Source organism: Sus scrofa, chromosome 13, assembly GCF_000003025.6.
Source record: "Sus scrofa isolate TJ Tabasco breed Duroc chromosome 13, Sscrofa11.1, whole genome shotgun sequence".
NCBI lineage: Eukaryota > Metazoa > Chordata > Mammalia > Artiodactyla > Suidae > Sus > Sus scrofa.
This window is the reverse complement of record NC_010455.5, coordinates 39,215,529-39,230,945: the sequence shown is the minus strand read 5'-3', so window position 1 is coordinate 39,230,945 and position 15,417 is coordinate 39,215,529. Positions and strand designations below refer to the sequence as shown.

Genomic DNA, 15,417 nt, shown 5'->3' with positions numbered 1-15,417 from the left:
TTTCAGTTACATCAGCCTTGTAATTGAAAACATAAGATTGTTTTAGAGCATTTATAGAAACTTCCTAGAACATAAGATTGTTTTAGGGCATTTATAGAAACTTCCTAGTGCTCTCACTGTACTGTGAACCAGGAATTTTAAATTCTGAGCTTATTATTTTCTCATGTCTGTTCTCTGGCACAGTTAAAACCCACATGCTACTCAGTGATCTTTCTTCATTCTCTTCTTAGATGTTTATCACAGCAGCCAATTATTCTGACAGAGTTTGTTTTTAATAGCCATTCCATTCCAGATGACCATGAGCACAAATGTAGGTAACTTTATCACTGTGTATCATAAACTTTCAGCACTACATCCTCTGATACTCACAGGATTCTTGATTCTTGATGCCTTTAAACCCCACCAGTTCAGGACATGGGTATCAGGTTTCCCTTTTAGTTGTTTGTACCCTTCCTGGTATCAAATATTGTATCAAAATAGTTAAGATTCAGTTTCAGAGAAGATAATTGATTTTTTTAGTGTTAGCATACAAAAATGCTTTAGAGAATTTTATAAATGAATTACAGAATTCCTGAAATGACTCACAAAGCCAAGTTGAGGAAATTGTCTACCAGAGGAATGATCCCTCTGAGCTGGAAGCCTGCAGAACCTTTGTACAAAGCCATACTGCCCCCACCATAACCCACATCAACAAAACAGATGCCTCATCACCTACACATCTCCCCACTTATTCATTCTGAATTTTAGTATCACCTGAGTGGTCTCATGGTGGAACCTGATGACTTCCTACAACTCTAACGGTATATGAAACTAAGATATATTATTGTTAACTTTCCAACGATTGCAAGGGAAGTAAGAAGGATATGGAGTGGATAAGTAAGGGAATTTGTTGTATCTGTTATAACAATATATGCCTTTTCAGAAAATAAATTCGGACTTGGTACCTAACTCTTCTTTCATTTGGGGGGAGTAAAACTAGTATTATATGCAATCAAATAAAGGATTAAGTCTTATTCTAAATTAGGGTTCTCAGCTTGGGTTACAGGAATGGCCTTAGTATGTGTAAAAACTTTGTGTATATGTGAGAAAATATTTTCTCTGGAAGATTCATAGCTGTCATCATATTCTCCTAAGAATCTATGAATTCTCAAATACTTGAGAACCACTGGTCTTAATCTATGCTTAAATTCTCTTTTGTGAATTTTTTTTTTCTTTTTTGGCCCCCCATGGCATGTGGAGTTCCTGGGCCAGGGATCAGATCTGAGCCACAGTTGTGACTTAAGCCACAGCTGTGGCAACACCAGATTCTTAATCCACCATGCTGGCCAGGGGTCAAACCTATGTCCCAGTGCTCCCAAGATGCCATCAATCCCGTTGCGCCACAGTGGGAACTACTCTTTTGTTAATTTTTTCATAACCATGCATAGAAAAAACAGCTACAATTTCAAATGAAAATTAATGCCTTTATTATTCTTCAACATTATGTTTTAAACTCTTGTTATTTAAAAATAAACCCTCATTATTTAAAAATAAATAACCCCTTGGCGCAGTGGGTTAAGGACCTGGCATTGTCACTGCAACACCTTGGGTCACTGCTGTGGTGTGGGTTTTGACCCTGGCCCAGGAATTTTTACTGTGGGCATGGACCAAAAAAACCAAAAACTATTCTGAAGGTATATTCTCTTTTCTTTTGATTTAGCCAGCTGACATTACAATTGTGAAGTCAATGAAGAATCCTCCATCTGGTGTTAAACTAGTTATGGCTGCTGTTTGTGTCATGAAAGATATAAAGCCAGAAAAAATTTCTGATCCTTCAGGAACTGGAGGCAAGGTAATAACTAGACACAGATTTATATCATATTCATGAACATAACACTTTACAGCAATTATTATCAAATTAAATATCAACAGTGCCCAGTCCAGGTAAGACACATTCTTTTCCAGCTTATATGTATTCCAGGATAAAGCTAAGGCAGTGTAGCATCAGAAAAAATGTAGTTCAGATTGCTTCCATTTCCTCTTCTGTCTATGCAGGATTCCCCACTATCATGGGGTGTGTTTGGAAGAATGAGATACTTGTGCTTTTCTAGCTAAGATTCTTAAGAATGTAATATGGTTATACAGGTGTTGTTTTGGAGCATTCAAAAAATTCTGCTTACAGAACAGTAAAGCACAGTAAAGCTGTTAAAAGTATATGCTCTGGAGCCAGAATGTCTATATTCAGAAATCCTGACCCATCAGCAGTGTAACCCTGGGGAAAGTACTTAACCTCTGTGGAATTCAGCAAAAGGAGGATTGTCATAATACCTGCCTCATAAAGTTAATGTGAGGATTAGATTAGTTAATATATATAAAGCTCTTATGTATGCGGCCTTACAAACAGTACACTCATAAAAAATGTTAGCTGTTATTACGATTATTATTTAGAGCTATATCCCTTAAAAAGGAAGGCATAGCATCTATCCTAGATTAAATTTATAGGCTCATTTTCTTTTTAGTTCTTTTTTCTTTTCAAGTTATTATAATACCTAGGTTTGAATTCCTGGACTGAGGAATTATGATTTTTTGGGTCCAATCTATCCTTCGTTGAGATAATAAAGATAAAATAAATAGGCTCTTTGTCAACTTACACTCATTTACACACACACACACACACCCCACACACATCCCAATCAGACTTCTGAAAATAAGAAAAAGAATGCTCAGATAGTTATTTAACATCTTTTATTGGCGTTAGTACCATGTGCCTTATAACTGGCACTTACTATGTGTAATCTTTGTCTTTCTGCTTTCTCTTTATTTTACTTGGAGAATCTAGGTAGGCAAGGAGGTTGCCAATAATAAAATATGTTTGTTACCTGTCTTGGTCCATTTGGGCTACTATAACAAATTACCATAGATTGGGGTGGCTTATAAACAACAAAAATTTATTTCTCACACTTCTGGAGGCTGAAAGGTCCAATATCACAGTATAGTAGATTCAGGTCTGATGAAGGTTCACTTCCTGGTTTATAGACTACCATCTGTTTGCTGTGTCCTCACGTGGTGAAAGGGGGAGGGAGCTCTCTGAAGTCCATTTTATAAGGGCGCCAAAACCATTCATAACCTAATCACTTGTCAAAGTATCTCCAAATACCTTCACATTGGGAATTAGGTTTTAGCATGGGAATTTGCGAGGAGGACACAACATTTTTCAGTCCATAGTTCTACTTTTCTGGTTTGAAAGTTGAGAATAAAGGAAAATAAAAGTTGAAATAAGAAGTACCCAGAGTTCCCACTGTGGCATAGTGGAAACGAATCCAACTTGTATCCATGAGGAAGCAGTTTCTATCCATGGCCTTGCTCAGTGGGTCAGGATCTGGCATTGCCATGAGCTGTGGCATAGGTCACTGATATGGCTCGGATCCTGCCTTGCTGTGGCCCTGGCATAGGCTGGCAGCTGTGGCTGTAGGGAAGACCTCTAGTCTGGACTTCCATATGCTGCAGGCAGAGCCCTAAAAAAAAAAAAAAAAAAAAATTCCCCTTGTAGGGAGTACCTGTCCAGCAGGTAACAAACCCGACTAGTATCCATGAGGATGTGGGATCCATCCCTGGCCTCATTCAATCTTGCTGTGAGCTATGGTGCTGCTGTGAGCTGTGGTGTAGGTCACCCAACTGTGGCTGTGCTATGACTGTGACATAGGCTGTCAGCTGCAGCTGTGATTCAGCCCCTAGCCTGGGAACTTCCATATGACTCAGGTCCAGCCCTAAAAAGCAAAAAAAAGTTCCCTTGTGATGCAGAAGGTTCAGGATCCGGTGTTGTCAGTACACTGGTTCAACCCTGGCCCAGGAATTTCCATATGCCTTGGGTGTGGCCAAAAAAAGTTGAAATAATAAAAACATATTTCCTAATTTGAAATTGTGATGATATTTAGGCCAGCTGCTTTTCTTAAGTTTTCTAAAGATAAATAATCATATCTTTTGCTTTTCAGTGTTTAACTTTTAATTAGAAATTCAATAGGTAAGTTCATGTACGTATTTTAAGTATTTGATATGCTTAACATGTCCTCAGGGAGAGGAGTCTCCTTATTTCATTTCCTAGGAAATGCAAGTTGATATTTTGAAAGTATGGTGTATAGTTTTCCAAATTAATACATCTTAAACCTCAAGAATAAAAGTTATATATCAAGCATTTTTAATTGTACACTTAATAAGTTTCTATAAATTTTATTTATAGATATTAGATTACTGGGGACCTAGCAAAAAACTCCTGGGAGATATGAATTTCTTAAGAGATTTGAGAGAATATGACAAGGATAACATTCCAGTGAGTTTCATTGCATTTTTTCACTTACATATAAGTGTAATTTTGCTGATGTATAAAATCTTTAACATTTTGCAATGTTATATAAAACATAAGATTGTCCGTCCTTAGGATTAAAATAATAAATAAAGGAATATTATATTTGTTAATGACTATATGATGAGTTCTCATAATGCGTGAAACCACCTCTCTTTCAGACCATTGAAACTCACTTAATAAATAACTGTTTTACTGTATTATTGATATGGAAGAGTCTAAGTGTCTTATTATAATAGTTTATTTCTTAGTAAATCAGATAAACAAATTTAAGTGAGCTAAAAAGTATAGTGTGTTTTCCATCCAAACTTTTATTTATGTTTAATTGTTCTTTTTCCTTGTTTCTATATGTTTTCCCAACGCAAAGTCCTTTAATTTTTTTTGGAATATCTTGCCTCACTATCTGTAATAAATTTGCATATTTTGCTCACAAATATGACTTGTTTATCTGCTACAATTATGCTTATTTTTAAAACACCATGAAGTTGGAGCTCTCTTGTGGCTCAGTGGGTTAAGGACTCAGTGTTGTCACTGCTTGGGTCACTGCTGTGGCGTGGGTTCAGTCCCTGGCCTGGGAATTTCTGCGTGCTGTGGGTGCAGCAACAAAAGAAAAAAAAAATATTGTGAAGTACTGACTTTGGTTTTTAAAGACAACGTAATCTTTTTTTGGTATAATTTTTTACTATGTGTGATTATTTTTTCATCTTATGATTGTGTAATATGTGTTGAAATTTTAAGGTCTATGTCTTTGTTGTATAGGTGACTGTTATGCAGAAGATTCGTGGTGAATACTTAACAAACCCTGAATTTGATCCCCCTAAGGTTGCTAAAGCTTCCTCTGCAGCCGAGGGTCTGTGTAAGTGGATCATGGCTATGGAAGTGTATGACAGAGTTGCAAAGGTATTTTGAGGATCAGCACATCTATTTTCTATTGAAATATTCTCAGAAATTAAAATCTATGCATATATTTACTAGTTAAGAAGTTTCTAATAGTGGATAACACAGAGAATTTGTACTGCTGCAGCATATTTATCAGACATTGACTGAGTATCTAGTAGATGAAGAGAATACCTACATATGACATAAGCAGGTTGGGGCCAGCATAAGTGAGAGCAGGGATAATTGTTGAAATTGGCCAGACTTCCTTATGGCTACAGGGACCTGGAGCATAAGAGAATTAAATTTTATGAGGGGACAGCAGAAGCAAGGAAAAATCCTAAACATCAAGGGCAAAGTGGCAGATTAAAATCTTGATTCAAAGGTCAGAAGTAAGAAATTCCAGTAGGGTTAAGAGGCAAAGCATGGAATCAAGCCACAGCATGCAGTGATAGGGAATCTTTTATGGAGTACCCACTGGGGCCAGATTCCTGAGAGAGCAAAGAACAGTTAAGAGCATTTTGTAGATTTGACTAGTAAAGGACAAGGAAACTCTGGCCTTGCCCTCTGTAACTTGCAGAATTCTGCCGAGGGAAGTAGGAAATATAAATTAAAATGCCAATGGGAAATATAAATTAAAATGCCATGCGTTTAGAACAGCTTTAGAGTATGGATGAATCTAGGGTACAGGATTTAACAAGAATATAGTCCTAATAAGGCATATGTTCCTGTTAGAGAGGAAAGGACTTTGTTAATTTCAGGGCTGTAGACCTGTATATACTTGTTAATGGAATAAAATTAATTTTATCTGGATATTCTTCCATTAGACCATCTTGTCCTCCCTGTAGTAATCTCAGCAGATATGTGAGCTCTCAACTCAGCTAATTTTCACATGTCCCACAAGACAAGTGGAATCTTCTGAGTCCTTTCTGTTAAGCAGAGAATTCAAGGTAGTCTGGCATTTTCCTAACTTCCCACTCTACACCTCCACTCTACTACTATTTTAACTCTGATGCAGCTGTCCCATGTTGTAAGGGAAAGGTTGAAGGAAAGTATCAGCAAGGTCTCCTCCAAAGTCAAAAGTAGGAAGTGGAGCTTCCTAATTTCTATCTATTTAATTTAACATTCTCCCCTCAGGCTTTCATCTCAGAGGAAAGAAAGCAGGTCATTAGGTATCTGATACCTCACCTCACTCCTTCCCCTTAACCTTCTGCTTATTCATAGCAATGTACCAGAAGACTCAAGTCCCCCTTCTTTCGAGTGGACATATGCTCTCTTTGGTCCTCTTATAATTTCCTTTTACCAATGACTTATAATACACTCAGTGATCAAATTGGCCAACCCCTTTTTGATATAGTAATGAGCATTATGAAGTAAGAACTTTAGAAAATCTCTTTTCTCTCAACAAGTGTTACTTCTTAAGATTAGCTGAGGAAAATTCAGTTTTGATAGTGAAACTGAACACCAAGGCTTAATTTCTCTTTGTATTACTGGTGTTACTGTCTTAATCCCCCCAAGGCAAATAAATATATGCTTCGGCTGACTGGGAAGAAAAATCAAAGACCTGGAAATGCAAAAAAAAATGTATTTCATGTATCTTAAGCATTTGTAATTCCTGGTACATGTTTTTCTGTTTTAAGCAACTGTTGAATGGCAACTCTTTGTTATTTTGAGATATTTTGTACACATTATGCCATATTTGCCAAATACTGTGACATTTTGTTGGTCCAGAACAATTTACCTATTATATAGATGACAGTTTTACTAGTCTAGAATAATTTTATGACATAGTATTTTACTTTGCTTATAAATATATGACATAGGGAGTTCCCATCATGGCACAGTGGTTAACAAATCCGACTAGGAACCATGAGGTTGGGGGTTCGATCCCTGCCCTTGCTTAGTGGGTTAAGGATCCGGCGTTGCCGTGAGCTGTGGTGTAGGTTGCAGACGCGGCTCGGATCCCGCGTTGCTGTGGCTCTGGTGTAGGCCGGTGGCTACAGCTCCGATTCAACCCCTAGCCTGGGAACCTCCGTGTGCCACGGGAGCGGCCCAAGAAAACCGAAAATAAATAAATAAATATATGACATAAAACTTAAGGAATTTAAAATATGTATAATTTGTTATTATAGGTGGTAAATGTGTTTATAATCATAAACATTTACAATTTATAATATCTATACAGGATTATTGTAGATTGTCAGTTTTACATAGGACACATTATATAGCTGCCTATATTGTTCCCAAACAGGTAGTGGCTCCTAAGAAAGCTCGCTTAACAGAAGCTCAGAAGTCCCTTGCTGAGACAATGGAGCTTTTGAATCAGAAGAGAGAAGAGCTGACAGCAGTAGAACATCATTTAGAAAATTTACAAAGAATATTTCTTGAGAAAACTGAGGAAAAGGCTCGTTTAGAAGACCAAGTGGAACTCTGTGCTAAGAAACTTGAAAGAGCCTCAAAACTAATTGGAGGACTAGGGGGAGAAAAATCAAGGTCAGATTTCTACTTACTTTTTTTTTTCTTTTTGGCTGCACCCGCAGCACCTGGATCCAAGGCCAGGGATTGAACATGCTCCACAGCAACAACCCTAGCAGTGACAACACCAGATCCTTAACTCACTGAGCCACAAGGAAATTCCATATTTCTGTTCATTTAACAATATTTTAAAATGTCAGGTGTGAATATGTGACTTTCTTTGGATGTTCATATGGTTACTGATTTTTTTCATTTTTTTTTTTTAGGGCCAAACCTACAGTATATGGAAGTTCCCAGGATAGGGGTTGAATCAGAGGTGCAGCTGCCAACCTGTATCATAGCTGCGGCAATGCCAGGTCTGAGCTTCATCTGCAACCTAACCCACTGAGCAAGGCCAGAGATCAAACCTGCATCCTGATGGATTCTAGTTGAGTTTTTTAACCCACTGAGCCACAATGGGAACTGATTACTGATTTTTAAATGGCTGGTTAACCATTTTAAAAAGTGTGTAACTTTCTATAAAGCACCTGACTTGGCTTCCCTTAACAGAATATTAGTATTAAGGATTGTATTAGTATTAAGGATTGTATTCACAGCTTGCTTTCAAATGTTTAAAAAAAAGAGAGAAAGAAGCAAATAAGGCAAATGCTAATTTTTAGTCTAAGTGGTGAGTATGTGGTGATCGTTGTGCAAATATTTCCAACTTTATGTATGTTAAATTTTTCATGATAAAATATTTGGGAGGGACTAGTGGCTAATTTTGTTAAATTTATTTCAAAAAAACTGGTTTGATATAACAAAGCCATTTAGCTTTATTCTAATCTATTTATACTGGCCAACTATTTGATTAATTGTATTTGTTGAGTGAATAACATGATAAAGGTTAACATGCTTTTGACAAGCACAGATTAGATGGTTTTGGAATGCACTTTTTAAAAAAATTATACATGCTAACTTTATTTTTAATTTTTGTTTTTCTTTTTTATGGCCATACCCATGGCATATGGAAGTTCCCAGGCCAGGGACTGAATCTGATTCAGAGCTGTGCTGTGAACTGGAGCTGCAACCTGAGCCACAGCTGAGGCAACAAACACTGGATCCTTTTAACTAACTGCACTGGGCCAGGGATCGAACTCCTGCCTCCACAGCAACCTGACCACTGTAGTAGAATTCTTTTTTTTTTTTTTTTTTTTTTTTTTTTGTCTTTTTGTCTTTTTGCTATTTCTTGGGCCGCTCCCGCAGCATATGGAGGGTCCCAGGCTAGGGGTCCAATCGGAGCTGTAGCCACTGGCCTACGCCAGAGCCACAGCAACACAGGATCCGAACTCCTGCAGTAGAATTCTTAACCCACTACACCACAGGAGGAACTCTAGAATGCACTGTTTAATTGTAAAGGTTCAGTAAATGAAAAAAGAAAATCAACTTTAACAATAGTATGTCAGGGAGTTCCCACTGTGGCTCAGTGGTTAATGAATCCGACTAGGAACCATGAGGTTGCGGGTTCGGTCCCTGACCTTGTTCAGTGGGTTAAGGACCCAGCATTGCCATAAGCTGTGGTGTAGGTCGCAGATGCAGCTCGGATCCCACGTTGCTGTGGCTCTGGTGTAGGCTGGCAGCTACAGCTCCGATTCGACTCCTAGCCTGGGAACCTCTATATATATGCTGCGGCAGTGGCCCAAGAAATGGCCAAAAGACAAAAAACAAACAAACAAACAATAGTATGTCAGGTACCATACAACTTAATTGTAATTTATTGGCAACAAATTGTAAATATTCCCATGTTTTTCTGACTAACAATAAATATTGAAACAAATAGCAGAACATTTAGACCAAATCATCCTGAATAAAATTATTAGACTAAATGCTGGTGTTTTTTAGTTTTTGTTCTTGCTTATTCTGAGGGAACAAGTTCTGTAAGAAATGCCTAATATTCTAATGATGAAAGGTGGATTATCATATGTTTAACACAGATATTATTATAACATGTTAGAACTAGAAAGGGCCCAACTTCCTCATTTTGCAGATAAACAAATGCTCAGCATTTCATGGCTTTTCGTTATTGAATTTGAAGTAGAAGCCCCTTGCCCTTTCACGTACTATCTTTAGTCATTCTCTATGGTGAGGCTATTTTGCCTTTGATTGATTTCACAGATGGGCTCAAGCTGCAGATGACCTTCAGACAGTATATGAAAATTTGACTGGCGATGTCCTAGTATCAGCAGGAGTAATAGCCTACCTTGGTGCTTTCACCTCTGACTTCCGACAAACATGTACAGAAGATTGGAGCACCTTGTGCAAGGTAATGGTTTTATGTTTCAAAAATTTCTTTTTAAACATTTAAAGTATGTGTTGGGGTATTTGGGGGGAAAAGTTGATAATAAAAACAAAGAAGGGGAGAAATTACTGAAAATATGGGGTTTTTCTTTTTTTCTTCTTGTTTGATCAGGAAAATACTTCCATAGTCCAACTTTCAATTCAGTTTCCTTTCTGTCCTTTAGAATTCTTAAAAAATATATAATGACAATTAAATCCATATTTTAATTTTTAAAATATTTCAATTAACAAGGTAAAAGAAAACATCAAAAGAAATTTGTTTATTTCTTACAGGAGAAAAAAATCCCATGTTCACAAGAGTTCTCCTTGAGTAAGACCCTGGGTGATCCAGTAAAAATTAGAGCTTGGAATATTGCTGGATTGCCAACAGATACTTTCTCCATAGACAATGGAGTGATTGTTAATAACTCCAGGCGTTGGTAAGAACATAAAATATTTATTTTTCAATTACTTTATTTGAAAGTTTTCAAATATATGGAAAAGTTGAAAGGATTTTAGAGTAAGCACCCTTACAGCTATCTCCTAGATCCTGCAGTTAACATTTTATTATTCCTATTTATCTATCTATCCACCAACTCATCCTTTTTTATGCATTCCAACATAAGTTGCAGAAATGGATATACTTTCTCACAAATACTTCAGCATGCTTGTGATTAAGCAAAGTTCAATACCTGTTTACTTTTTTCTTTTGAGGTAAGATTTACATACAATGAAATGTACAGAACTTAAGTATACCATCAATAAGTTCTAACAAAAGTATGCACTTGTGCAACCAAATCTCTACCAAAATATAAAACATTATTAATACCCAGGAAATTCTCTGTGTCCATTCCCATAAATCCCCTCCCTCACCCCACCATAGGAAATTATTATTCTGATTATTTTTCCATCGCAGGTTAGTTTTGCCTATTCTAGAACTTCGTATAAATAGAACCATACTGTATGTGCTCTTTAACAAAGGCTTTTTCCATACAGCATAGTTTGACTAATTTTTGTTGTTGAGTATTTCTATTATACGACTATATCACTGTTTGTACATTTTCCTATTGATGGACACCTGGTTTCCAGTTTTTGGCTATTCACTGCATTTATTTTAGCTAGGTATTTATGCCCACTTTCATAATACTATGATTTGATAATTTATGCAATTTTATGTACATCATTTTCAGTTGCTATCATTGGTAACATGATAAACTATATGAAGGTTCTCAAATGGTTTTTATTGTTATCATTTTATTTATATAACTTTCAAAAACTTGAGAAATTATTCTCATCTGAGAAATACTTTGCTATAAAGGGTTATTTAATCATATTGTCATCTAATTTAAAAGTCTTTTCTTAGGACCTTATCTCAAACATTCTGTGATAGATACTACTGAGTTTTATATTAATGAGGTACTATTCTAAGTGCTTTATAACCTCACAATTTCTCTAAGTTAGGTATTATTATTATTTCATTTTACAGATGAGAAAACTGAGCCCCAGAGTGATTTAGTAATTTGAAATTACGTGAGATAATTGAGCTAATATATGGAATCAGAATTTGAATCCAGGCAATTTAACTTCTAAATCTTTTTTCTTATTTACTATCTTAAGTGAAATAGGAATAGGATATCACATTCACTACCTTTAAAACTGTAATGGAGAATTCAGTCTTCTTTGGGGATATAAGATTTATTAAAGATACAAGGTGCTCTTACATCTGAGAGTTAGAATTTTTTTTAGCATTCTTTGGAAACCTTACTAGATACTTCAGGATATCTAAGTCTCCTTTATATTGATAATAGTGTTTTACTAAAATACTAATGTATGTGTTTTGAGTGTTTACTCAAACTTTTTACTTGAGAGAGAACATTCTTAGGTTAAGTCTTCTAGGAAATTAGTAAAATTTATTATAATCCGAGAAAGTGTATTTAGCTATTCCAAAAAAACGTATTCTCTTGTAGATCAGGGAAAGTTATCTGTAACAGAATATTAAATTCTTTATTAATTCTGTTTTGGAACTCTTTTCTGTGCATTTGGTAGCCATTTGGATTTTTCAAATTGCAGCTCAAAAATGCTATTGGGATATCTATAAGTCTTCATTGAAATTCAGGAAACCAGTTTTCGAAGTTGTATGAAATTGAAGAAAACAACCTGTCATTTTCTGGCAGAAAACTAACTCTTCTAATAAAGTAGCATTTCAATGATGTTACAGTTTCCACCTGTTATTTTTGGACCAGATGGTCAACAAGTCATGGATTGGGTGAATTTTGAAGGATAAGTCTCCATTCTTATAGATCAGACTTCACTTCTTGCTAGCTGGGACCATCATGGTCATCTATGACTATCATCCTTCATGACACTAGTACAAGCGACCACAGAGGCTTAATCACCTCTTTCTACCTCTTAACAGCAAAACCCAATAAAGTAGCTAATGTTCACTCTTTTGATTATCACGTTAGAGAATATTAAGTGTGCCTCAGAGCTATTTTAGACTAGTTGATTAAAGAGCTTATTGGTAGGCAAAAGGAAAGGGGATTTTATCCCTAGAAGGTTTTTAAACAGAGGGAGACTATCTGGGAAAGCCTGAGAGGGGTGGGATGAAAACTCACCTTTCTGTGCTAATGTTTTTTAAAGATAACTTAATGCACTGTACTGAGTGCAAAAGGAACCTAGGACAGTCAGCACCATCACTGAGGAGGAGGAAAGCACATCATATTTTGATTCTCTGAAACCATAAATCGTATGTTCTGGAACACAACGTTTTTTCCATATTTATACAGAAAAAATCCTGAATAAATCAAACTAGACTAAACCTGGAAACTTAATATATGGTTCTACTCATAACCTAAGGAAACCTATTATAGGCTAGTGCATCTCATTTTAAATTTTTATCAAATACGTAGGATTATTTTTCATATTATGTTAACAGATGACATGTATTAAAATAACCATAAAGACAGTGTATTATATTGGAATGAGCACAGCTTATAAGTTCACAAGTCTCTACCTCTGACTTTGAACTAGTTTTTTTAACCTTGAAACCTTGGGCAAAGTATTCCTTAGATAGGATTTTTTCGTTTCGAAAATAAATGAGAGTAAAACTCCTTTAGACTTTTTCCTCACAGGACTTTGTTGAAGATTAATCCCGATAGTGTGTGTGAAAACTTTGTATTTACACAGATAGATGGTGATGTTTATTATTTAATTTATATAATTTTAAAGAAATCTCAATATCTATTTATTACCTTCAGACTTTTTCTTATTATATTCTAGGCCTTTAATGATTGACCCCCAGGGTCAAGCCAATAAGTGGATCAAAAATTCTGAAAAAGAAAATCAGCTTAGTGTTATTAAGCTATCAGATTCAGACTATATGAGAACACTGGAAAACTGTATTCAGTTTGGAACACCACTTCTATTAGAAAATGTTGGTGAAGAACTGGATCCATCTTTGGAGCCTTTACTACTTAGACAGACTTTTAAACAAGGTAGAAGGCAATTAATATTCATTAGTATAACTGAAAGATGATTGGGTTATCTCTGAGTCATATCTTTGAGGCAAGAAAACCACTACATAATTTTAATAATAATGTTAATAACTGAGGACTTATGTGTCATTGTTACACACGAATGGATATTTGGAACAAGTACCAGATATTCTAAAATAAATACCTTGACTTCCCTTCATTGCTTTAATCAATGTTATCTAGACTCTTGTTCAGTAGAGAACATAAAGAAGTTGAAGCCAGCCTGAAATTCCTTTGTGACCAAGGACCACACAAAGTCCATTATTATGAACAGTAATGGTTAATGTGGACCATAGCTAATATTAGGTGAACATTGCCCATCTTTTATCTTTCTGCTTATAAAAATTTTATCTCTGTCAATCTGTGATACCTTTAAGAGCTTTAGTCATATGCAACCAATTTTGGAATTGTTATTGAAAATTAATAGGGAAAGTAGGATCAAAAGGAATCTTGATTTAGAATGCTCCATAATAACCAGAGAAAATAATCTTATACTACCTCTGAATGAACAAGTCATGCTATATAATTGCTTACTTGCCTCTGTGTCTGTGACTTTCATCACACCTTTATTCTATTTTAAATATGGCTTTATGACTTTCTGCTTGTAACCTAGGAAGGGCTTTAACACAGGGGAAGGGCTCTGTAACAACTTTGGCTCACATATAATGTACTTTTTTCCAAAATATAGGTGGCATCGATTGCATCAGACTTGGTGAGGTCATTATTGAGTATTCCTTTGATTTCAAATTTTATATCACCACAAAGCTGAGAAATCCACACTACATGCCAGAGCTGGCTACGAAGGTATCTTTGCTCAATTTCATGATAACTCCAGAAGGACTTGAAGATCAGTTACTAGGTATTGTTGTTGCAAAGGAACGGTATGTATTTTCTTAGATGCTTCCAGATGGTCTAGAGAAGAGTACTTGTAGGCCACTAATACTTTTGTTATGTAATTATTTCAAGACTTTGTAAATTTTTATATTTTGTTGTTATAAATTATGTAATTTTTAAAACACTGTTCTATACATAAGTTATAAGCCAACCAAGTTATATTGGCCTGTTAGTGTGTATAGTAGGATTCAGGTGACACGCCATGACTTCTGACTTATATCTGATTTATTTGAGCCAAAATATTTCATCCCTAGGAATGTATGCCATGGACAAAATCAGAAATGTGTTTAAAGAACTATATACAGGTTGCTCATGTGATCAGAAAATACTTAAGTTAGGAATGAAAAAGAAGAATACAAAACTATATATGGTAGGGGTAATATTTTGTTTTAAAAAGTTAATGCATGAGTGGATATTCATATATACCATCATCCTTAAGAGTGGTAAAATTATGAGTAATTCTTATAATTTTCTTATACTTTATTTAAAAATACTTTATTTTTCCAATCACTAGCACATATTATTTTTTAAATGAGAAAAAAAATATAATGATATCTGGAAGGGTTACTAGTAAAGAATTGCCTCCTGAAGGAAACCTTTGTTTCTGCTTGAAGCTTAATACAACACTATCAAGTAGTCTATTATATGACTAATTATAAGTGAAATTATAAGTGAAAATAAGTAACCACAGGGTACTTTTATTACTTTCAGCATTTGATCTCACATGCACGGTATCTGAGATAGAACCATGTCATGACATAGTCTATAACATGGTGAATTATGTTATTTTGAAGTTTCATTCCATCTTTGTTAAGATTTGAGTGTCAGTTTCGTCTTTTACTGGAAGAGCTAGTTGTATGATGAATCACGTTTCTGTGTCTTCTATTGTAAAAGCGATGATAAAAATGATACTGAATATGACTAAGTCAAGGAATAGATATGAATTTTCATATTATCAATTTCTTCTCCAACTCCTTTTCTCCCATA

At 35.4% G+C, this 15,417-nt stretch overlaps 1 protein-coding gene across 1 annotated transcript in view; it reads left to right on the top strand.

Annotated features, from left to right (window-relative positions):
* Nucleotides 1–15,417, top strand: part of DNAH12 (dynein axonemal heavy chain 12) — a 247,107-nt gene that overhangs the window by 164,321 nt on the left and 67,369 nt on the right. Inside the window, exons 51-58 of the mRNA XM_021069807.1 lie at nt 1,700–1,831; nt 4,217–4,306; nt 5,099–5,239; nt 7,467–7,708; nt 9,842–9,989; nt 10,298–10,443; nt 13,283–13,497; nt 14,225–14,417. Of these exons, the coding sequence (XP_020925466.1) occupies nt 1,700–1,831; nt 4,217–4,306; nt 5,099–5,239; nt 7,467–7,708; nt 9,842–9,989; nt 10,298–10,443; nt 13,283–13,497; nt 14,225–14,417 (1,307 nt within the window). The remainder of the gene's footprint in view (nt 1–1,699; nt 1,832–4,216; nt 4,307–5,098; nt 5,240–7,466; nt 7,709–9,841; nt 9,990–10,297; nt 10,444–13,282; nt 13,498–14,224; nt 14,418–15,417) is intronic.